Source organism: Rhineura floridana, chromosome 12, assembly GCF_030035675.1.
Source record: "Rhineura floridana isolate rRhiFlo1 chromosome 12, rRhiFlo1.hap2, whole genome shotgun sequence".
Lineage (NCBI taxonomy): Eukaryota > Metazoa > Chordata > Lepidosauria > Squamata > Rhineuridae > Rhineura > Rhineura floridana.
This window is the reverse complement of record NC_084491.1, coordinates 4,943,409-4,965,481: the sequence shown is the minus strand read 5'-3', so window position 1 is coordinate 4,965,481 and position 22,073 is coordinate 4,943,409. Positions and strand designations below refer to the sequence as shown.

At 42.5% G+C, this 22,073-nt stretch overlaps 1 protein-coding gene across 2 annotated transcripts; it reads right to left on the bottom strand.

Annotated features, from left to right (window-relative positions):
- Positions 1–684: 684 nt before the first annotated feature.
- On the bottom strand, positions 685–18,473 carry MXD1 (MAX dimerization protein 1). 2 transcript variants are annotated; one of them, XM_061592370.1, is made up of 6 exons: positions 18,130–18,473; positions 16,619–16,718; positions 13,805–13,834; positions 6,360–6,474; positions 5,677–5,836; positions 685–5,556 (listed from the first exon to the last, which is right to left on the bottom strand). In XM_061592370.1, the coding sequence occupies exons 1-6, from the start codon at positions 18,206–18,208 to the stop codon at positions 5,369–5,371; spliced, it is 672 nt and encodes a 223-aa protein (XP_061448354.1). In that variant the 5' UTR covers positions 18,209–18,473; the 3' UTR covers positions 685–5,368. The 2 variants fall into 2 exon arrangements, with proteins under 2 accessions (XP_061448354.1, XP_061448353.1); XM_061592369.1 differs by having other exon boundaries at positions 685–5,559; positions 18,130–18,472.
- Between the last annotated feature and the right edge of the window lie 3,600 nt (positions 18,474–22,073).

Sequence of the window (22,073 nt, the reverse complement as noted above, 5' to 3'; positions counted from 1 at the left end):
ACCTCCTTTGCCCATTTGGCATAGGACCATGACCTTTATTCTACTCCACAGTGCTATGGAAGAGACATTTGCAAACCATCAACCAACAGGATTCAGACAACAGAGGAAATTATGCTGCAATATTAAACTTTTAGCCTGTTCTTCCCTTGCAAGGCTCACAGCAATTGATACAGTGCTCTCAGTGGCTTCCCATTCAAATATTAATCAGGTCCACTATCACCAATGCTACAGCATCAGCTATTCCCAGATTTTCACTGGGCCTGCAGAATGGGTGGAGCTGTTTTTTTTTTTTTTAACTCTTGCAACTTATTATTCCTACAACTGACACACACATGCTCCACTTCTCCCCAGGCCCTTGGCTTCCCTAAGCCAAGGTCAAAAGTAATGCTAAAGGTGGTTCACAGAAAGCTGCACATCTCCTATGGGCTGTGAAAGAGGGTTAGCCACCGAGGCTATAGCTCCAAGGTAGAGCATCTGCTTTGGATGCCGAAGGTCCCAGGTTTAATCCCTGGCATCTCCAGGGGGGGCTGGGAGAGAGACCTCTACCTGAAAACTGGGAGAGCCGTTACCTCAGTGGAGGCAATATTGAGCTAAATGGAACTTCCTATGTAGTTTCAATACAATTTGGATGTCTTTAAGAATAATGATAATGACTCTTTCAAGAGAACCTCACACTAGACACTCTTTAATAATGAAATAATTTATTTTCTAACAGTTGAACAATACAGAAGTATACATATACACAGCAAGGTCTTCTAAAACATGTAATGTCTAAAAATGCATGTGCTAACTGTAATAAAAAGCACCATTATATGGTCTTGACACAGGATTTTTAATGACATGGTATTTACATTAGGAACTGAACATCCGGAAACTGAATTCCTATTTCTCCCCATCTGCTGCTCCCCCGTTTAGGCTGCATTTTTATTTGGAAGACTCCAAACTAATGTCAAGAGTTCAAAAGCGCAAGTGTTGTTAAGAGCACCTCTTTGAGGCAAGGTCAACCAAAAAGAACAGCACATTAATAAAGCCGAACTCCTCCCGATTGGTCAAATCTTTGGGCACTTTAGAAGGGAATAGGTTATGCTTCAGTAAGTGCATTTAAGCTGTAAAGTAGATGGCAGCCAGGTACAAGCTGACTTTAAGAGCTGTTCAACCAAACCACAATATTCAAAAGCAAACAGGTTTGCTGAAGTCAATCTTTGTATACAGACACTGGAGCATGGAAAGATTTTCTTTGCTCAGTAATGTGTATGTGGGGTTTTTCCGACAAACCAAAAGTGTCACTCATTCACATAGCTGTTCAAAGAGCTTCAGGTGGCCATAAAGTATAGAAACCAAACACTTGCACCAACAGAAAGCAAAAAAATCACTTCAGATCAAAGCAGCAGGGGAGTAAGCAACAATATCTGGAATTAGGGAAGTACATGTATAGCTAGGTATGAAAAGCAGAATTCATCCCAATACAGTTAAGTGTCAAAACCTGATATTTCTTACTAAGAGGGCAAAAGGAGGACTCAGAGTCCTAATATATTGCTAGAGCGGACACCAGAGGCCCCAGTTCACTCTAATTAGGCAGTGAGCATGTAAAAAAACCAAAACCCCTCCCCATCATTCATCCCACCCTCCCCCAAAACACAGGACTTCCTTCTGGCTGTGTTTGTAAGCGCTATTGAAGATATTTAGTTCTGGAGAGAAAGAACAGATTGGGGGAGAGGGGTTCAAGGGCAGGTGAGAAGTGCCATATTATGAGAACAAAGTGCTAACCTGGCAGCGGCAGAACTCAGCCTGCTAATGCCCAGAGCTCTGGAATATTACAAGAGGATGGGAAAGTTTGTGGCACCTAACTGGACATCTCAAATAAGTGCTCTGAATTTGAACCAAATACAGATATTCATACCAACCCTGGAAAACAATTCACTAGATGTGACTATCAGCACCTTGAAAGCTCTGCTTTATAAAAAACACAATACCATAATAAAAGTTCTGGGTGTTCAACACTCAGGAGAAAGGTCCACCAGGTACAGACAATACTTTTAGGCTACATCAGACTGTCACCCTGACATCCACATTTACTTCTGATCAGTAAGAGCACAAGTTTTGAATTTCCATTTCCAATTGTGTCCCAGATTTGCATCTGCACAGGAAGTTACAGAGTGCAGCAGCATATAGTGCGACCTTTTTAACACATGTGGCTTCCAGCTGTAAACACAGGCACAGAAACAACCCCAGTTCCCCTTTAACAATTTTCAAAATGAATGTATCTGCAGCTTATTGAGTAATAATGCTGGTGGATCAGTGAATTCAAGAGCAATTTTGGCTGGACCAGAACATTACACTACTATGGCCCAGCTTACCCATCACACAACTGACATGTTTGCTGCTTACTGCCTCTACGGGTGTTCCCACACCACTCTGGCAGTGTACAAACCTTCTGCTCATGTAGTAAAGATAGAGGAGATTTGTGTGATTATGCAACCATGTACAAACCTCCCAAACCCTATAGGCAGGCATTTCTACATTAAGGGAGGACATATGTACAGCTGGGCCTATTTCTCCAGCCCCGAAGTGGGTACAACTATCTGAGGGATAGGCTGGGTGAATAGCAATGAGGACCACAGATGTTTGGTGCTGGCAAGGCCAGTCCTAGCCAAGACATTTAAAGAGGTCCCTGGAGCCCACAGGACAATTTATTTTATCTGCCCAGATCCTTTTGAAACCCCACAAACCTCCTTAGGTTAGTTTTTTTACATTAGTGCATCATTTGCAAAGTTCAATGTTTTCTGTACCATCCAAATTTTGAAAGGACCACATCCAGACAGTGCAAAGATTAATTACTGGTTCACAATAGGGACTACCCCCCAACCCCCCAAAACAAGAATCCCACAGTATTTTACTAAAAAGAGAATGGGCACAATCCACTAGAAATTTCTCCTGCTCAATGTCCACCAAAATGAAAGCAGCTGCATACAACCATAGATATATCTGCCACTTCCATCCACTTAATTATTTGGGGGAAAAGGGGGAGGGAAGGAGGGATGGCATTGCCTAGAAGAAGTTAGAAGTGGATTATGCCCAGGTATAATTAACTCATAAAAGGCACAACAATTAAAACACATTAATGTGAATCCGTAAGACTCGTTACTTCTAAGGAAAAGTACACAAATTTGTAATCCAAATTTACCCCATCAAAACGCCCCAAAAATCTGAAGTTACATTGAACCTTAAAGTGGCAACATGGAGTTGAATTTGTGAGGCAGTTTTATGCAACTCATTAACAAATATAGAAGCTCAAAGGTCTCAGGCAAGAAACATGTCAGAACGAAGGACTTCAAAGTGCAGCTACTCAACTTCTTTAAAGTTTACAGGCTGGGAGCTAGCTCTCTGAAGGGTTTTCTGCTCGGATTCAAAGCCAGCTTATAAATGCAGGAGGGCCTCCAAACAAATAGGAGTTCAGTGCAAGTCGGCTGGATATCTGAAAATTCCAGCTTTTTTTTTTTTTAAGATAGCACACTCAAAAGAAATAGCTTTGGAGATCTTTAGCAATCCACTAGCCCCACTTCCCATCTTGAAAATTTATCCAAAGATAGCTTTAAGCTTCTTGAAGAAATCAAATTTGATTTTTGTGTTATTTAGAAACGACTTGTGTCCTAGTGGATTTTGGCAGCTCAGTTCATGCAAGCAAGCATGAATTACATTTTGAAGCTAAATAAGCTACATAGCCCTTTTAGAGTGAAGTGACATGAAGTTGCTTAACTGCCTCAGTCTAAGGTATCCTCTAAGAGCTTGGGGACAGTAAGCTGCACACGAAGAAACAACACTGAAAGTCACTGGGAGGTGACCAAGTGGGCACAATGTTAATATTCAAAGTAAATAGAAGGGGAGAAAGGAAATCTTACGTCAGCAGACCTTGACATACAGAGTTTCCTAAGCATGTATAGAAGCATGAAATCATAAGAATGTTATTACATTATATAAACATGAATAAATACTATCCATAGGGCACATTATGTACATTTGCATGTGCTCTATGTAGTGGTGAGAATGCTGTTGATGTAGGATACCAGAGACAGGGTGAAAAGGGGGCAGAAAAGATAGTGAAGTCAAAAAACCCAAAATTCGCACGCAAGTCACTGTCAGAGGGCTATGAAATAATTTGAACAGGCAAGGGAGTGCTAGAATGCCAAGATAGCACACCAGAGAATTACTGTAATGCGGTCTCCTCAGTCATTAACTCAAAGCTAGCACAGCTAACTTTGTCACTCGGTTATTGCTGAATTTTTTTTAAGTAAACAGATTGGACTAGAACCAAGTATACAAATGAGGCATAATTCTTTTGTGCTAAAGGGATCGAGATCAGCTTTGTTCAGCTCTCTGAGGTAGAAAGAATTGTCCCAGAGACAAGAAGCAGGACTTAGCTAGAAAAGCTGCTGGGAACAAAAGGTAAATGCAGCTATCAATGCAAAGACATCGTAATAAAAATTGCACTGGAGCAGTTTAAAGTACCATTTGGTCTTTTGATACCAAAGATATTGAGATGTGTTTTGAGTGAAGGCATCCTACCAGGGTAATGAACTAAATGTAAAAAAATCCCCCGCACCCTTTTAAGAGCCTACAGCACGATTCTATCCCTACTATACTTCTGCCAAACTTAGCTTTAGTATGTCAGCTGCCTGTCTCAATCCTAGCTCTATAGGGCTACTGCTGAGAAGGTGGTTCAGCACTTAAAATCCAAATGGAGCTTTGATTGAGTACTGGCAGGAGGAGTGCCTCAGAGATCACTATGCAATGACTTGGGACACTTCAGAATAACTGCTGAACAATGGCTGGGACGTTTCCCTGCATAATTCCTTAGCAGAAACTTACAATGCTTCTATGCATGTCATGCCAATTTCCAGCTCTGAATGACAAGAAAGCAAAAGTTCTTCCTAGAGAGGTCACATTTGAGGAATAGTGGCTAGTCTGGCTGTTTTGGACAGCTTATGTTATGTTCTCCCTTTCTCCCACCCACATGATGAAAAGGTTAATTTAGAACATCAAGCAATAGCAGCACAGGCAAAAAGTGTAAGTTGCTATTACTGCAACAATATCCTTGGGTGCTTAGAAATTTGGTAGGAATGTTCAGTCTCACAGAGATGAGTTTACTGACGGAAAAGGGAAGCTAGTGGATGCCATCAGATGTGTGCTCCAGAGAGTAGCTTGTAACCCACAACCCTATGCACTGTTTTCAGACTTAGGCAAAGCAGATTTTGGTAATGTTGGTGGTACAAGAAGTTTACGTGCAAGAGAATTGTGGGACGGTCCAACATACTACTTAGTAAGATCCAACAAGGAAACAGCAATGGATGGACAGAAAGCTACTGGCTCCTTATAGGCTGAGACAAGCCTTGACATTGTTCTGCAGCTTTATTCTTTTAATGCCAGCGCTCGAATAGCCCTCATCACTGCACACACTCTGCAAGCTTCCCCTGTCATCCGAATCACTGGGGCTGCTGCTGCTGCTCCAGTCCAGGTCCCCTGTTAGGTAGTCTGTGCTTTCGACATCCACATCAATTTCTTCTGCAACAGAAATGCAGGGTTACTTGGGTAATTCAGTCAGCATTTGCTTCCTAATTCAGAACAATTCAGATTTGGGCTTGAAAGCAGGGACCCAAGTCCAAAACCAACAGTACTTACCTCTGTCTGAATCTGAATGCTCAGAAGAAACAGTGGATCCGATACTATCCATTCTTATTCGCTCAATGCCCAGTTTCTCCAGCTGCCTTCTCAGGTGCCGCTGTTCTCGCTGCAACTGATCTATTTGGTGCACTGCTTTTCTATCATAGTCTTCAAGTTTCTGTTGGAAAAAACAGGCATCATTGGGTTCTTGTGTGTTATGTGCAAAACTTCAAAATTAGCTAGATTCTTCAGGAGGATGAAACTGTGAAGCTAACTAGCTTTAGCTGCTGTCTGTTCTCTACGCATGATCCCAATTATCTCAATTCGTCATCACTCACATCTGAAGGGGTTTTAACAGCACTTCTCAAGCAATTTGAAGGCCTTCTGTAAAAGCATGTGGACCCTTTAACTAGAGATGGGTAGGCATCATCTTTGGCAATTACTCATTGTGATCTATTTCAAGCATCTGCCAAGATTTACTGTCTCTATGCATTCTTTCAATGTGGCAGCTATTCTAACTCAAAGATTATGTTTTGTCCTTTCCCCTATCATGACAGGGGCAGACTTCTTTATCAGTGATGAAACATTCTTTAGGAAGGTGAAGCTTTTAACTTCTTATTCCAGTTCCATTACATATCTGAAGAACAAAAAGTAATGAGCTTTTTTACGTGGAGCTCCAGAGCACGTCAGCTTCAACTCACCTTTATGTGCAATTTAGCTTTCGTTAGTAAACTCAACGTTGTATGTCTACTGGATTCTGGTCCAAGAGGCACTAGCCCTTTGAGCTTCTCCAGACACAGTCGCAGATGAGCACGTCTGTTGACCAAGAGTCACACATGTTAAGGATGTGAGAACAATGATCTGGAAACACTCATCATGGACACTTCTCCATTATACTAAGGAACTAGAATAAGTAATCATGAAGCTGAGAAGTGAGATGAGAAGAATGTTTATCACTGCATCACGCCATTCTGAATTTAGTATTGTGAAAGATGGCTATGTCTGATTCAGGAAATGTGAACCATTCTAAACGTGTAAATTGGGGGTGGGAAGCCTCCAGCCCTCAGGCCTCATTAGGCCTGCCAGGCCATTTTGGCCAAGCCAAGCTTCCTTACACTTGATGTCCCATGATGTCAAGTGTGGGGCAAGTAAAGTTGCGGCTGGATCACAAAGAGGGTTGCAAGGTGCTTTGAAGCCCAACTATCAGCTGATTGTCAGGGCTTCAAATTGCAGCACAGGGATCTCTGGAAGCACCTGTAACCGACTGTCGGTGTTTGAAGAGAGCGCTACACAGCTGATAATCAGCATCAAAGCTGAGATGAGCTGGAAACTCCCTAATGCAGCCAAGGAGGTTGGAACAGGCAGCTTGGATTCAAAGTACTTCTTCCAGTGCTCCAAAAGCAAGCTGCTTCCTCTAAAAAGAAAAATATGGAGCATCTCTTATTTCTTTCCAGAGGAAGCGATTCAGATTCAAAGCACTGGATGAAGCACTTTGTAAAGAAAGCGGTTTGGATTCAGAGGGGGAAATGCTCCACTTTAGGAACATTTTCCCCTCTGCTGAGCCTTCAAAAAGGACTCCTTGTGGCCACAGATCAGCAGTTACAGCAACCTCCTTTGACCTTCCTGCTCTCCTGTTGGCCAGCGCAGGGCAGAGGTGATAAGGATGCGGCCCACCAGCCGGGTCCGATTCCTCACCCCTGGTCTCAATGTATTTAGATGCCATGTCAGTCTCAGAACACATCACAAAGCCGTAAACTGTGGTGCTATTGTAATTACACAGAAGATACTCTGACATTTTAATTCAAATGTGATTCTAGCTGCATTATCCAAAAGCATAGCAAAGTTAGTTTCAGAGATAACCAACCATCAGTGATAAGTTGATCACCATCATGTTGACTAGAGAAATGAAAGTTTATTTATTTATTTAAAATATTTCTATCCCACCCTTCTACCCTATAATAGGGCACTCAGGGCGGCTTACAAAAATAAAATCAAACATGTACATGATAAAATTGCAAACAGTAAATTAAAATACAATTCTCTCTCATTCTCTCTCTCACTCACTCATTCTCTCACTCACTCATTCTCTCACTCACTCATTCTCTCACTCACTCACTCATTCATTCTCACTCACTCACTCATTCATTCTCACTCACTCACTCACTCATTCTCACTCTCACTCTCTCACTCATTCTCACTCTCACTCTCTCACTCATTCTCACTCTCACTCTCTCACTCATTCTCTCTCACTCTCTCATTCTCATTCTCTCTCTTTCTCTCTCACTCATTCTCTCTCTTTCTCTCTCTCACTCATTCTCTCTCTTTCTCTCTCACTCATTCTCTCTCTCTCTCACTCTCACTCTCACTCATTCTCTCTCTCTCTCACTCTCACTCATTCTCTCTCTCTCTCTCTCTCTCTCTCTCACTCTCACTCATTCTCTCTCTCACTCTCTCTCTCTCTCACTCATTCTCTCTCTCTCTCTCTCTCTCTCACTCATTCTCTCTCTCTCTCTCTCTCTCTCTCACTCATTCTCTCTCTCTCTCTCTCTCTCTCTCACTCATTCTCTCTCTCTCTCTCTCTCTCTCTCTCACTCATTCTCTCTCTCTCTCTCTCTCTCTCTCTCTCTCACTCATTCTCTCTCTCTCTCTCTCTCGGGACTACAAAGGTAAAATTTAATGCCGAAGGCATAAAATCAGTGTCAAGCTCTATCTTCAATCCCTCCCAAAGGCTCTCCAACATCATTTTCAGAAGTCTCCGGAAAACCAACAGGAAGGGAGCAGAGCGAACTTCTTGGAGTAGAGTATTCCAAAGCTTCGGGGCCACAGCTGAAAAAGCTCTCTCCCACGTGCCTCTCAATCTAACATCTTTCACTCCAGGCACACAGAGGAGACCAGAGGCAGATGATCTTAAATCCTGGACAGGTACATATGGGCATAAGCAGTCCCTCAGGTACATTGGTTCAAGGCTGTTTAGGGCTTTGTCAGAACCATCACTATGAATTGGGCCCGGAAACAAATTGGGAGCCAGTGGAGTCGATAAAAGCACAGGAGTGATATGCTCCCTGTGCCGTGCTCCAGTTAACATTCTGGTTTACTTGCTATTCACTTTGCCGGTATGGTTTAAAGGCAAGAGCCATTAAGCTAAGTGGTTTTAGTAGCTTCTTCGTCACCCACTGTTATTTTCCGCCATACAACATTTGAACATTTAAGTCAAAGGTCTCTTTCCTTGTCCTTCAACCTGAAATACTTGTAACTGGAGACGTGAGGGACTGAACCTGGGATCTTGTGCATGTAAGGCACAACATGAGCTCTACCAATGAGCAATGACCTTCTTGCCAGTGAAAGACCATCCTTGTTCATGTAAATTTCAAACTTTAAATGCTGATGTTTACTAGTAATCTTTCAGGCCACCTAGAAACCTGCTGATATCTGAAAATTATCTGAGTGCCCTCAATAACTGACCAAATTTAAACTCCATTTCATTATCAATAAGGACCACATTTATCATGGCTGGTTAGCAAATTTCTAGCTGAGTGTTACAAAAACTGGACTAGTGAAGTTTAAATAATTTGCATATTACTAAAACTTCACAATGCCCTTGAAACACCGAATTATAAAGTCAGTTATTTAATGAAAAGTCACCCCTCACTGTTAGAAGGAAAAACAATTTTCTTTTTTATCCTCTATTTTACTAACAGTCTAGAACCAAATACAGCCTGGAAGAACATTAATACGCTTTAGTCACAACTGCACCCAGAAGCCTATAAATACAATTGCCACAGTTGCTGTGGCAGCCATTAATTTAATTATGGAAATCAAAATTGGGGAGTAATATCCATCAATTAGAAGTTGTGGGATTTTGCCCTTAAGAATGGCCAGAATTTTCCTTATTTCAAGCAGCTACACTCGGCTGCCGCTTCAGCTTATGCCCTTAATTCTGACATGCCCCTATAGTTCTCCAACTAAATTGCCTGAGCAGGAGCTGGCCACACAGCATCTTTTTAACTCCCTGCTTTCATGCACGCCCTTTTCTGCTGTTCTCCCTTCCCCAAATGCATGTGAGGAAAGAGAAAACAATTTTCACACCAACTCACCCCAGCCTTCTATCCTGCTCAGGACTGATGACAAAATAAATAGTATTCTGTTAAAAGCAAGGGTGAGGAACCTTTTCAGCCCAGGGGGTCAAATCCTTATCAATCCCCACCCCCATAGGTCATATTTTGACAGGTGGGCAGGACAACCCACCTGTCAATCATCCAACATCAACATGTCATCAGACGATTGAGAGGTGGCTTGTCCCGCCCACCTGTCAGTTCCTTGCATAGTACTTCCCAAATGCCGGACAGTCAGCTGGTTTTGAAGTGCTTGGGAACTGAAGTACAAGGGCCTTTGCCAGCTCTATGCTTGGTGTTTCCCAAGCGCCAAGCATAGGGCTGGCAAAGCTGCTTTCTTCAGGGGTCAGCTGCAAAATCAAGTTCCGCAGTCCATCCAGCAAGCCTGAAAGTATCATCAGCTGATGGGGGTCAACTTCAGCCCTGATTTCTGCAGGGACTGGGATTTTTTGGAGAGGCAGATGCTGTTCTTTAGTTATGTACAAGTATACTTGCAAGGGTAGTAGGGTTAGTCTTTAATTTTCAAACAAAACAATGCAGGGAGTCAGGCCTGTAGAGAGAACAAGCCCCTCTCTTATTTGGGAGTGGGGCTGGGGGAAGAGAAGTGTCTGCCTCCACTTATTCAGTGGAACAGGTCACACTTCCACATGCTGAGAGGCACCTTTAAATATATTCCCACTGAATAGACAGGCTCAATGAGACTATTCGTCTGCCAGTAGGTAATTGTTCAGTAATAACTGTTGTCTAATTTCTGCTGGTACTTGTCACAGCAGCAGAAAGGCAACCTCAGTAGATAAGAAATAACTCTGGTAAGTCAGTATGAAGCAATGACATTTAATGAGCAAGAACTATGTTACGAATCAAAACTTTATTAACATGACAAGATTGGTAAAGTTTGGGGAGATATTCAAATACAGTCTAGGTCAGCAGTAGCCTGTGGGAACTTTCCAGATGTAATTGGACTGTTACTCCCATCAGTCTCAGGTAGCCTGGCCAATGGTGAGGTGGTGGTTGCAGTTAACAGCATCTGGAGGGCATCAGCTTTCAACAAGCAGGGATGACAAAGTAGTAAAGCAACCCAATGGCTATTAGACTTCCAAAAAGGGCACTGATGAAATTGCCTTTTCCCCAGGTCCAATCGCCTCCCAGATGAGTATCTGCAATGTGTTATATTTGGGGCTGCCCTTGGAGAAGACTTGGAAGCTTAATGCAGAATTTGGCTGCCAGAATTTCAACTGGTTCAGCCAGATGGATTCATCTTATTCCAATTTTTTTGGGGGGGGGACTACACTGGCTGCCTACTTGCCCCCAATTCAAGCTGTTCACACTTACCTTTAAAGCTTTAAATGGTTTAGGACCAAAATTATACCTGAAGGAGTACTCTTCCCACACCAGCCTGCCCATGCCTTAACATATTTGATAGGGGCCCTTCTCCAAGTCCCATCCTTAGAGGAAGTACACTGTGTATGCAACAGGACCTTTTCTGTGGTGGTGCTATTTCTTCAGCATCACTTTAAACCATTTTATTTACTCAGAAATTTTAAAGGGTTATCTCATGCTTTTACTTTATTTACAGACTGAGAGGCAACAGTAATTTGCCAGTTGCTTTATAGTATTTTAGTATTTTTTTCTTAATTCTTATACGCACTGTATACTCCCTGGAATCCACTGAAGGGCAGTCTACAAATATTTTAATGAAACAAACTCTAAACACTATTAATTCTGCTGTTGTAAGCAATCTTCACCTATACAACCTTGCTATTTGTAGACATTCTGTAAATACATAGGGTATAATCAAGTCAACTTTAATTTCCATTATTCCATGAGAAAAAATGAAGCACATGCTTAACTCTTATTACTGAAATGAACTGGACAGAAGTGCTTAATGACGACTAGATCATGACCACACAATTCTGAATTGCAGTCCTGAAGCTATCTTCTCAGATCATGAGATTTACTGGTTGAGCCAGTGGAATTTCCCTGCTTCATTTTCTGTCATTCTTTGGTAAATATTAGATATATATATATATAAAGTTAGAGCCAGTTTATTCAGCACTGTTGAAGAACTTTTCTATAGAAAGCAATTTACATTTGACTTGGAACAAAAGCAAATGTTCACATGTTGTAAGTTACACCTACTAGCAAGGCCAAAACTATTCAAGAGTAAGGTATAGGTCCTGAAGGACAAACAGGGGGTTATCACTGAAACATTTTCTTGCTGGAAATCCAGTTCATGCTAATGATCAAAAGCTGAACATTCCAAACACAACATATTATTTGAATCCATAGTTTAAAAGATTGCAACTGCATGAGTGCAGTTGCTTAAATTCACCTAAGGTACAAACTGCTGTACCACAGATTTAATTCCTAACTGCAAAGTGTCAAATGTTACTCATTTCCTTGTTTGTGTAGAAATTCATTTTGTTCTTGAATGAAATAAAAAATGTCAACATGAAGCCCGTGGAGCACTTTAGAGAAGCAGAGAGTAGCTTCATATTTTCTCGGTTTAACTACCTTCTTTTCACCTTATCCCAGTTTGCATCTGTTGGAATTGCTTTTTAATGGGTTTTTAAAGCTTTTTTAAAAAAAGATGTTTTGTTTTAATATATTTTAAAGTCTTGTTTTTATGATGTTTTAGAGTATTTTAGTGCTTTTGTTTGCTGCCTGGGCTTCTACTGGGAGGCAGGGTGGGATATAAATATAACATAAATAAATAAACTTCCAAATTAGACTCTCATTCTTACAATAGATATGTAGCCAACTCCTGAAAGTTTAACAAACCTATTGAAAGCTTCAAGTCATGCCAAGATCCCTTTCTCCATAAACACAGGCATTAACCTTACACACCAGCCTCAAGAAATGTTAATAGAAATACAAGCGTTCGAACACATCACATGAAGTCTAAGGTAAATATCCATCACCCAGCTGTTCTATTATGCTCACCAATCACTCCAAGAAAAACACACCCTAATTAAGCCTCTGCAAACAACACTGTGGATACTTTCTGAAAAGCGACTACACCTAGCCAAGTGTCTCTTGGGCAGTACTCTAGATGCCCTATTTGTGCCAACCGAGTTAGAGCAGCAATCACATGTCAAACTGGACCTAAAATAGTTAACTTAGTCCTCGACCTCACAATGTCTAGTCTAGACACTTCAATATGATACTTTGAACAGTTAGGGCCATTATGAATCAATTATTTCCCACACTCTTTTGATAGCCTGACAACTGTATGCAAGAGGAGTGGCAGTAGTCAACCATCAAGTATTGCCTGTGGTGCAAGCCTTCTGAAATACTGTATGCCATCTGTGAAATAAAGACTACAGCCTGGCATAGCTTCACTGGTACAAAGGTTGCTAGCACACGTGGCTAGAATGAAGTCACACAGCTCCTAAGTAAACATCACTTGAACAACTGGCCCTTTCTGAAAACCAAGGAGCAAGGCTGATGTGATGAAGTTTCCCCTTCAGTACAATATTATTTATTAAATTTATATCCTGCCCTTTCTCCCAGAAGAAGCTCAATACTCTGTGGGCCTTTGTCCTCCAAAAACCAATCACTACCATGATGAACATCTTCATGACAAAAACTGGCTATCCTAGGCTTGGAAGTGACAATAGCAGAAACTCTCCAAATTATCAAGCAAAAAAGGGCCAGTGGATAGTTTCTTCATCAGAATCAGGCTCATTTCAACGTGGCTTGAGAACATGCTATTTCCAAAGATTGTGTCCAATATTTACTATGTTCTATTACACAGAATTCTGTCATTTAATGTACACAGCAAACAGAATGGCCCCAAGACAGTACACATTAGATATTGCATTAGTGTCTTTCTACTCAGCCACTCTTACCACACAAGCATGTGCAATTCCACATACTGTAAGTCACCGCCCAGAAAAACCAGCTTCCCCAAACTGGACTCTAACTAAAAACACTGCTTTAATTCATCTCATCAAATTACTCTAAAATGAAAGATGAGGACGTGGCTACTTCTGGGATTAATTAAAATTTATAATGTCTTTTTGAAGACTCACCTGTTCTTTTCCATTTCATTGTGCGTTGATCTAAAGGGAGAAAGACAGGATTAGTTTAACCATTTGCAGTTGGCACCCATGGAATAAACATGCTGCAATAAGGACTACAAATACAAGTTCAACTAACTGTTCAGCATTAGAAGACTTTGAGGAAACTGCCGGCTGTTTTTGCAGCTTTCAAGCCACTGTTTGTAAGACAACCCCAGCTCTGTGGGGCCTCAAATCAGGCACCACAGCTGCATTATAAGCTAGACACAATAATGCCTTTCCTTCACATGGCCCTCACCGTTAGGTAAGGTAAAATAACCTTCTGAATGCATCCCAACCACCTGTTTTGCAAGTAAATACTCATCCAGCAAGACCTGCAGTCTTTCTGAATCCAACCATTTTCCAGAACAAAGGTCAAGATTAGTTTGAAGACATTCCTCCTCCTGTCCTTGAAAAAACACTTTGCTTTCAAGGGTGAGACAGAACCTTCCCACAAGAACTTAATTAACATTTGATTACAACTCAAAAATACCCATTTAACTCATTAAGTTATGTTACATGATAGCTCCTTTTAAAGCACATTAAAGAATTTGTGAATGATTCTGATACTATCTTTCTTTGGATGATTTGCATGCATCATAATCTCCTTTTAACATGCATGGGAGAGGAGTCTCAAATATACTCTGCACATAATGTACTCATGAAGATAAAAATGCTAATGCAGAACAAAAACATGTTGCACAAATTTACAATCCTTGAATGTGGCAATCGGTAAACAATATTTTTTTCTGCATGTGTAAGAACGAATCCTGTGCCTGGCACAACAGGCAAGGGTGGCTGGAATTTTTTTTTTTAAAGTAGAAACCTCTGTCAAATTATACATAATGGATTTTAATTAATTAATTTCTAAGTTAATTAATTAATTTCTAAGTTAATTAATTAATTTCTACATTAATTAATTAATTTTAAATTTTATAACATTGCAGTTGAATAAAAAATAAAAACAAAATGTACATCAGCAGGGACAGCTGAATGCAAGTCTCCAGAAGTTTTTGTGCGTGTGTTTATGGTGCTCATAAGCGCTGGTAGCAGCACATCTTATGCTGCTGAGTTTAGTAGCTGAGCAGAATGGTATCCTCATCCCTAAAGTGATGCTCCACCACACACTCCTCTTAAAAGCTGGCAAACAAGGATTTACTGGTGAAAATGCTTGGTAAAAGAATCTATGAACTGATCAGCTTGCCTGGAAAGACTCCAGAACTGTATTTGAGCCTTGCTTTCACAAGTCCCCACACTATTTTATACAAATACAGCAAGAATTATATATGTCCTTGAAGAACTGCATCCAATGCTCACATGAAAATGTAAACTAATAAATGGGGAGGGGGGGAGAAAAGAGAAGAGTTAACACTGAAATTCCATCCTCCACCTTCCATACTATTCCCCACACGGCTGAACATCATGTATGTATCTAAAGACCACTAACCACTGGCACAACAGGGTAATTTAAGGATCAAGTTTTAACTAGGTCACTTCCTGATTCTAAAACTTATATTGTAAGATAGTCTGAATCTGTAGATATGCAAATGGAAAACTGAAACAAGCGTGAGCAAGCTAACAGTTAAGTCTACTAGCTTTTAAAACAAGATAATCATATTTCAACAAGGGCCTCTAAAACCGCTCAGCTCAACAACTTAACTTGGATTAATTAAGCCCCGGGAATTTAGAACTGCAAATATTTAGACACATTTTAATAGAGCAATATATTTATATTCCAGCAGGCTTTGGCCTGCCACACTAAGATGTTATTCTATTGGTCCTTACTGTTAAGGAGGATTTTATCTGCCATCACTGTTTGTTTTGCTTTTAGAAGTTTTATTATATGCTTATGGTTGTTTCGGCGCTCTGAGTGCTATTCTACATGTGTGGGATATAAATATACCTAATATATATTGTAAAATATAGGAATTTTGAGTATTATATTAAACATTTAATACAAATACTCCATTGGGAGGCAGTCAATATTGTCCATGAGGGACAGAGAATAAAGGAATTTCTGCAAACAATGAGATCCATAAATGCTTGTACTTGTGGAAGAGGATCCCAAAAATGTTTATGCGGAAGTAAACCCCATTTTGTCAACATACGTTACTCTTTAGGGTCATAGCTTTGATATTCTTTCAAATTCAACTGACTTCACGAAAGATACAAGCAGCGAAACCCAGGTTCCTTGCAAATTTCTTAGAAAACCAGGCTTCCAGAAATCTAAATAAGTAATGAAATATGCATGCCATTAACTGTGCAACATTTCCAATATAAATTTTGAGAATTTGTCTGTGTCTCAAAAGGCTTAGAATGAAATACATAAAGTGATCCAATCAAATTTAATTCACATGTCAGTAGGAAGAAACAAACTAGGTTGTGTTTTGATAATACATCTTGTCAGATATTCCAAATACAACATTACAGTATATTAGTTCAGAGGCCAGTGTGAAAACTGACAGGAAACAAAAGTGAAACACTTTTGCTCTTTTTATCATGAACATGAAAACGTTTACACAACATGATCTATATAGCATGACGAGCTGAAATCCTAATCACATCTACTCAGTTCACATCTAACGAATTCAGTGGGGCTTACTCCCTGGTTAAGTGGAGTTAGGACTGCAACCTAACCTTTTAATTAATATCCATATTTTTGGAGTTAGTGTGTGCCCAATGTACTCATCACGTCCCTGCTATAATTGCTTTGGAAGTGAGTGAATTTTGCATAACTGACCCTGCAGAAGCAGGACAATAAAGGTAGAAGACTTCATTTTTCATTACCTGCTACTACTGCTGTTTTTCTTGGACTTGTTCCTTCGTTTTAAGGCATCTCTATCCTTGCTGCTGTAGGGTAACATGGAAGCATAGCCATGCTCAGCTTCTGGGGGGGGGGGAACCATTATTCATTCAATTATTAACCCTTGGCAAAACAGACAAGCAGTACAGGTTTATTGACAGAGATTTCTGAATATTTGAGACAGACATACAGAGCATTTGAAGTGATCCTACCCGCAGGATTATATATGTCACGAGAACCACATTCAGAACATCCCTAGATGGCTGGCCTCAGCCATGTCTATATTCCCTTTGTCTCAGCACCCTCATTTGCAGTATGGCAATGCTTCCACCATCTTACCTTACAAGTCTGGTACAAACATTAACATATTTTAACACTTGAAACATGCTAATTATTATGATGGTGGACTAATTAGATCTCGCACTTGTGGGCAGGTGCGACAAAAGTCTATGAGCAGAGAGATATTCCCACCATGCCACTGTGTGCTGAAGAATATGCAGGAGAGTTCGTGAAAGCTATTTAGAGTTCACCTCACAATCCCAAGTAGAGAATACCTTCAGAACCAGGGTGCGCAGAGCAGCGAGCCAGAAACTGTCTATTTCCACAGCTTTGGAAAGCCTTCAAGGCCCCTGTCCTCCTGCATCACCGCCTCAATCGTCGTGGCCGCCCTGTTTCTGCAGGCCCCAATTAGGCGTGAAGGTGGAGCTGGCTGGTGGGTGAGGGGAAGCAGGGTGCACCCCAACAACAGGCATACTCTCCCAGCCCACATCCAGACGGAACTGGAATTGCTTTCATATCTGCAACGGTTTTAATTCCCTTTGATTGTTTATGTTGTTATTGTTAACCGCGTTGAGAATTCCCATAGGAAGCGATTCATAAATGGAAATAAGTAAGAGTATGGCTTGTATACACCCAAGGGTGGGCGAGAATCAGCGGGGCTGGGAGGCAGCAAAGGCGAAGCCAGATCCGAAGGGAGACTCGCGTCCCTCCCCAGCGGACAGGCGCTACGGAAAGGAAATCTGCGCGACGAGGAGGAGACGCGGCCGGCCCCCTCCCACCCGCTCTGGGGGCTTATTTTTAGTCTTCTCGCGGTTCCCGTCTTGTTTTCGAGAGCCGCGTCGTACTGCTCCTTCCCCTCCGCCCCACGCGCCGCGAGAGGTTCTGGGAGCGGGACCGCGAAGAACCGGAGAAGAGATCCTCCCCCCAACCAAAAAAACAACACGGGGGGGGGGGGAGGACGACACGGACCCCTCCCCTTCCTCAACGAAAAGGGGGGCGGCGAGTAAAAGCAGTGAGCGAGGACGGAGCCGCCGCCGCCTCGCTGTCACCGGTTGGGGGCGGCGGCGCAAGCCGCGTCCTACCGGACCCTTCTGCACTGCCGCCGCGTCCCTCCGCCTGACGAGAGCGGCCTGCGGGGAGGGCGCGCGGCTAGAGGCCGCTTTCGTCAGGCGGAGGGACGCGGCCGGCCTGCCTGCCGCCCAGCGAGCCTGCCTACCTCGCTCTCGCCGCTCCAGGAACTCTGCCGCCTCCAGCAACATCTGGATGTTTTCGCACACCTGGGCGGCGGCCGCCATTTTGCCGGCTGCTTCGTCCGTCGGCCGGAGTCCCTCAACAACAACAACGCCACCGCCGCCACAACAGAAGTGGCCAGGACTCTGCCCGTCCCCTTCCTCCTTCCTTCAGCGCCTGGAGCTCGAGTGCGTGTTTACCCCACCTCAGCCTGACAGACTCGACGCAACCAATCCCTCCCTCCGCAGCCCAACCCGCTGCCCCTGGAGCGCGACTCGGATTGGGCTGCTGCAGCCAGACTCCGCCTTCGCTGTTTGTCTGGTTGGCTCGCAGCGAGGCAGGGTAAAAAAACGCGACGAGCCACGCCCCGCTCGCGGATCTCCCATCTCATTGGCCTTATTTGTTCGTGAACCCGCCTTTGCCTAGGCCAAGGTTTTACGCGTTCGATTGGCTCGCGACGCCTTAAAATCCGCCCCAATGCAGTCGTAGTATCCTATTGAACAAGCCTTACAAGCCCGCCCTCCTCGATCGTTCCACAACAGCCCCCCTTTCCCTTTCACGGACACTCGTTGGTCAGGGTTCTCCAAGCGACGTCCTACAGTAGCTGTGATAGGTTCAAGCCATGCTACTCCGCCTTCTAACCCCGTTCGGGCCACCCTTTGATTGGTCAGTGCTCCCCTGGCCCCGCCCCCTCACATCTTATTGTTTTCAGAGTTTCGCCCCGCCCGCTGTCCACGCGTTCCTTCTATTATTTTTTGTCCAATCATGTTGGGAGGAGGGGGGGGATGCTGAGGTCCAGGCCTGGGCATCTGTGCTGGCCCTCAGGAAGGGAAAGGCCTTGCTTCCTGCAAGGAGCAGAAGCGTGGTTTTGGAACTGGACCCTGCAGGCCAGGCAGCACGCGAGAACAACAAGCCCCCAAATGCAGCCTGGCCTCACCACCAAAGCCAGCTCCTTTTCGTCACATCCAACATAGCTACTATTATTAGGCCATTTCCTTGATTAGGCCAACCAGGAAAAACACAACACAGCATATCAACTTCCAAGGCCTCCAGAACTAGATCAGGCTCGACAGCTTAAAAAGGCAAAACAGGGAGGGGGGAGGGAAGGGTGCACTGGCAAGAGTCCCAAGAAAAAACGTCGGCAGATATTCAAATGAGGCTCTTAATCAGGTGCTATGCTTCCTGATGTCTTCTATTACAGGACCTAATGTCTGCCATAAAAGCAGAACTTTGTGCACCTGCTTATCTTCCATGATGACATGCGTTGCCATCCACCAGCAATTCTCATCTGCAAGTTGCAAGATCCCATGACCTTTGGGTACACACTTCAACCTTCCAGAGCATTCTGTAAGTGACCTTAAGGTAACCCATAATTTAACAAAGGAACTTCAACAGAAGACCACAACACGAAACTGCTCAATTCATTAAGGGGTTCAATACTATCACTTGTGGAAAAGGACTTGAGTTAAAAATCACACTACATGTTAACTTACCAATGTCAGGACATCTGTCAATCACCAACAGCTTTTTCTACTAATGAGCACTTAAATTTATCTCTGACCCCACTACTTCCAACTCCCACCACCTATATACTTTCTAGCACAGAGTAACATATGTACCTGATGTGGATTGTAGTCTAACACCTAACAGCTAATACCATAATAAATGTGTGAGTTTAAGATGTCAAAGGTCTTTGGTGTTTTCCCAATGAAGTAAAGATGGGGAACCTCTTTCAGCCAGAGGTCCTTATTCCCTTAGCAACCTAAGGGCCACATGCCAGAAGCAAAAGGGGATGGAGCAACAAGTGTTAATTTTACCTTTGTACAGTAGACTAATTGCTACAGACACTGTCCTCCATGCAAGCAAGCAAGCGTCAGAGTTAGAGACATTCTAACCATGCACAAAATGTCAAGGAGGGTGCAAATTAGGGCTAGTGAACTTGGTGAGAGTACCAAGGGCAAGACAGAGGCTGCATTTCACCCCTCATGGCCTGAGGCTCCCAAGAGCTGCCATAAAGAGCAGACCTTTCACGTGCGCTTCTAATAGAAGCGGATACTCTCTGTACATGGAAGACAAAAATAAAAGAACTTATTACCATCAAAGGCAACACCAATAAGCAAACTCTTGCCAACATTTGAGCTTAGTTATAATAACGCCCTATGGACAGACAGGGAACTGTATAATCAAAAGGTTGCTAGATTTTAGTTACTGAATACGAAGTTCAAGAACTGGTAACTAAAGCCTGCTGTGTCATTACAGAGCCATGTCACTGCTGTTTTTGAAACTGAAGGCAGTAGAGCAGAAGCTGACCCACACACAATTCTGCCTGTTCAAATTTTTCTACAAAAAATCCGTCCCAACTCAGCTTTTACTTGTATGCTTTCACTCCAGATGTAGTCTATAACATTTATGAACAGGTACCACATCTGGTATTAATTGAATCCTAGCCAAAAAAAAACACCGTAGATACATCAGTGGAAATTGCAGTATCCCTCTCCCCTTTGAACAGACTTTTTTTTGGAAATAACACGTGTTAGGTGAGATGGATGGATAGGGTGTAGGTGGCTATTAGAGAAATACACACTGAAAGCTCTGCTGTACATCTGAAATGGATTTTCTAGACAAATGTATAAAATGTAGGGGGACTTTGCTCAGCATTGGCTACATTCCTATGCACTCTTACTCTGCAGAAAATGCCACTGAACTCAATCAGCAGGTAAAACCAGAGAATATACCATCTCTCTCACAGCATGATCATATGGGTGCTTACTCCTGAAGTCAGTCCCATTAGTTCAAAGGGGTTTACATGTAAGTGTTTGTGAGACTGCAGTCATAAAAGCTTCAAGCAAGTCCAGTCCTGCAAAGGTTCACCTCATTTTGAAACTTGATTCTCAGTAAAGACCTCATTCTTAGTTCAGATTGATGCAGAAATCTTTATTTATATGACCTCACAGAAAATAATGAGGACAGCATGTGGGGGGGGGGGCGCAGGAGGGGATTTGAGATGTTCAACTGAAGTAGAAGCAGCTATGCAAACTAGCCTTTAGGTTATCTACCATTTTTAGATTCACTCCAATAGCTTTCAATCAAATTGCAATGCAGCACACATGGACATACACACACCCAACCTGAGTTTTGACTTCCTGTAATGTTTGGTTCAACAAGCTTGGCTTCAGATTTTCAATATGGGATGATCTTATGCAAGACAAACCCTCCTGGACAATGTGCTAGCAATATCCTGTTAGTTTTAGGTCTATACATGTGTGTGTGAGGAATAAATCCCATTGTCATTCTAGGTCAAAGGAAGTTGAACGTGTGATTTTAATCTGGATTGCACCTGTCAAATAAGCTGTGGAAGGGAAAATACGAGTGGCCCAGCCATCAAGCACCACACAACACACAATTTATGCCCTCAGCATTAATTCAATGGGTTTTAGTCTCTTTTAAGTATGCATACGTTTGCAGCCTTAAAGAGTACATTTTAGCTAGGATAACATCTCTGCATCCTGGTGCTCAGCTTCTATTGCCAAGACCATCCCAAGATGGAAAACCCAATAGGGTTACTCTCCACTAACATGTTGCATAAGAGTTTTACTGGTTAGCTCCTTCTCATTTTTGTCAGAGTGAGTGATTTACACCCAATTCCAATATGTGTACTATCCTTGCCTCATTAAAGTAATCTCTTTTCATTTTGTTCCATTCATTATAAATGACAGCATCCAATCAGCAGTATTGATGGCAATGTCCACATGAATGGGTACCACAAGAGGGGCAACCAAGCACCCTGCACTTCGTCTGAAGTGTGCTCAGATGCCACCAAAGATAAGTGAAAGCATCTAACACAGCTAGCAAGGACTAGCAAGTTACCACAGATGTTAGCTTTTAAGAGATGAAGACATGCAGGCTATTTAAACTAGTGGCCTTTACTAC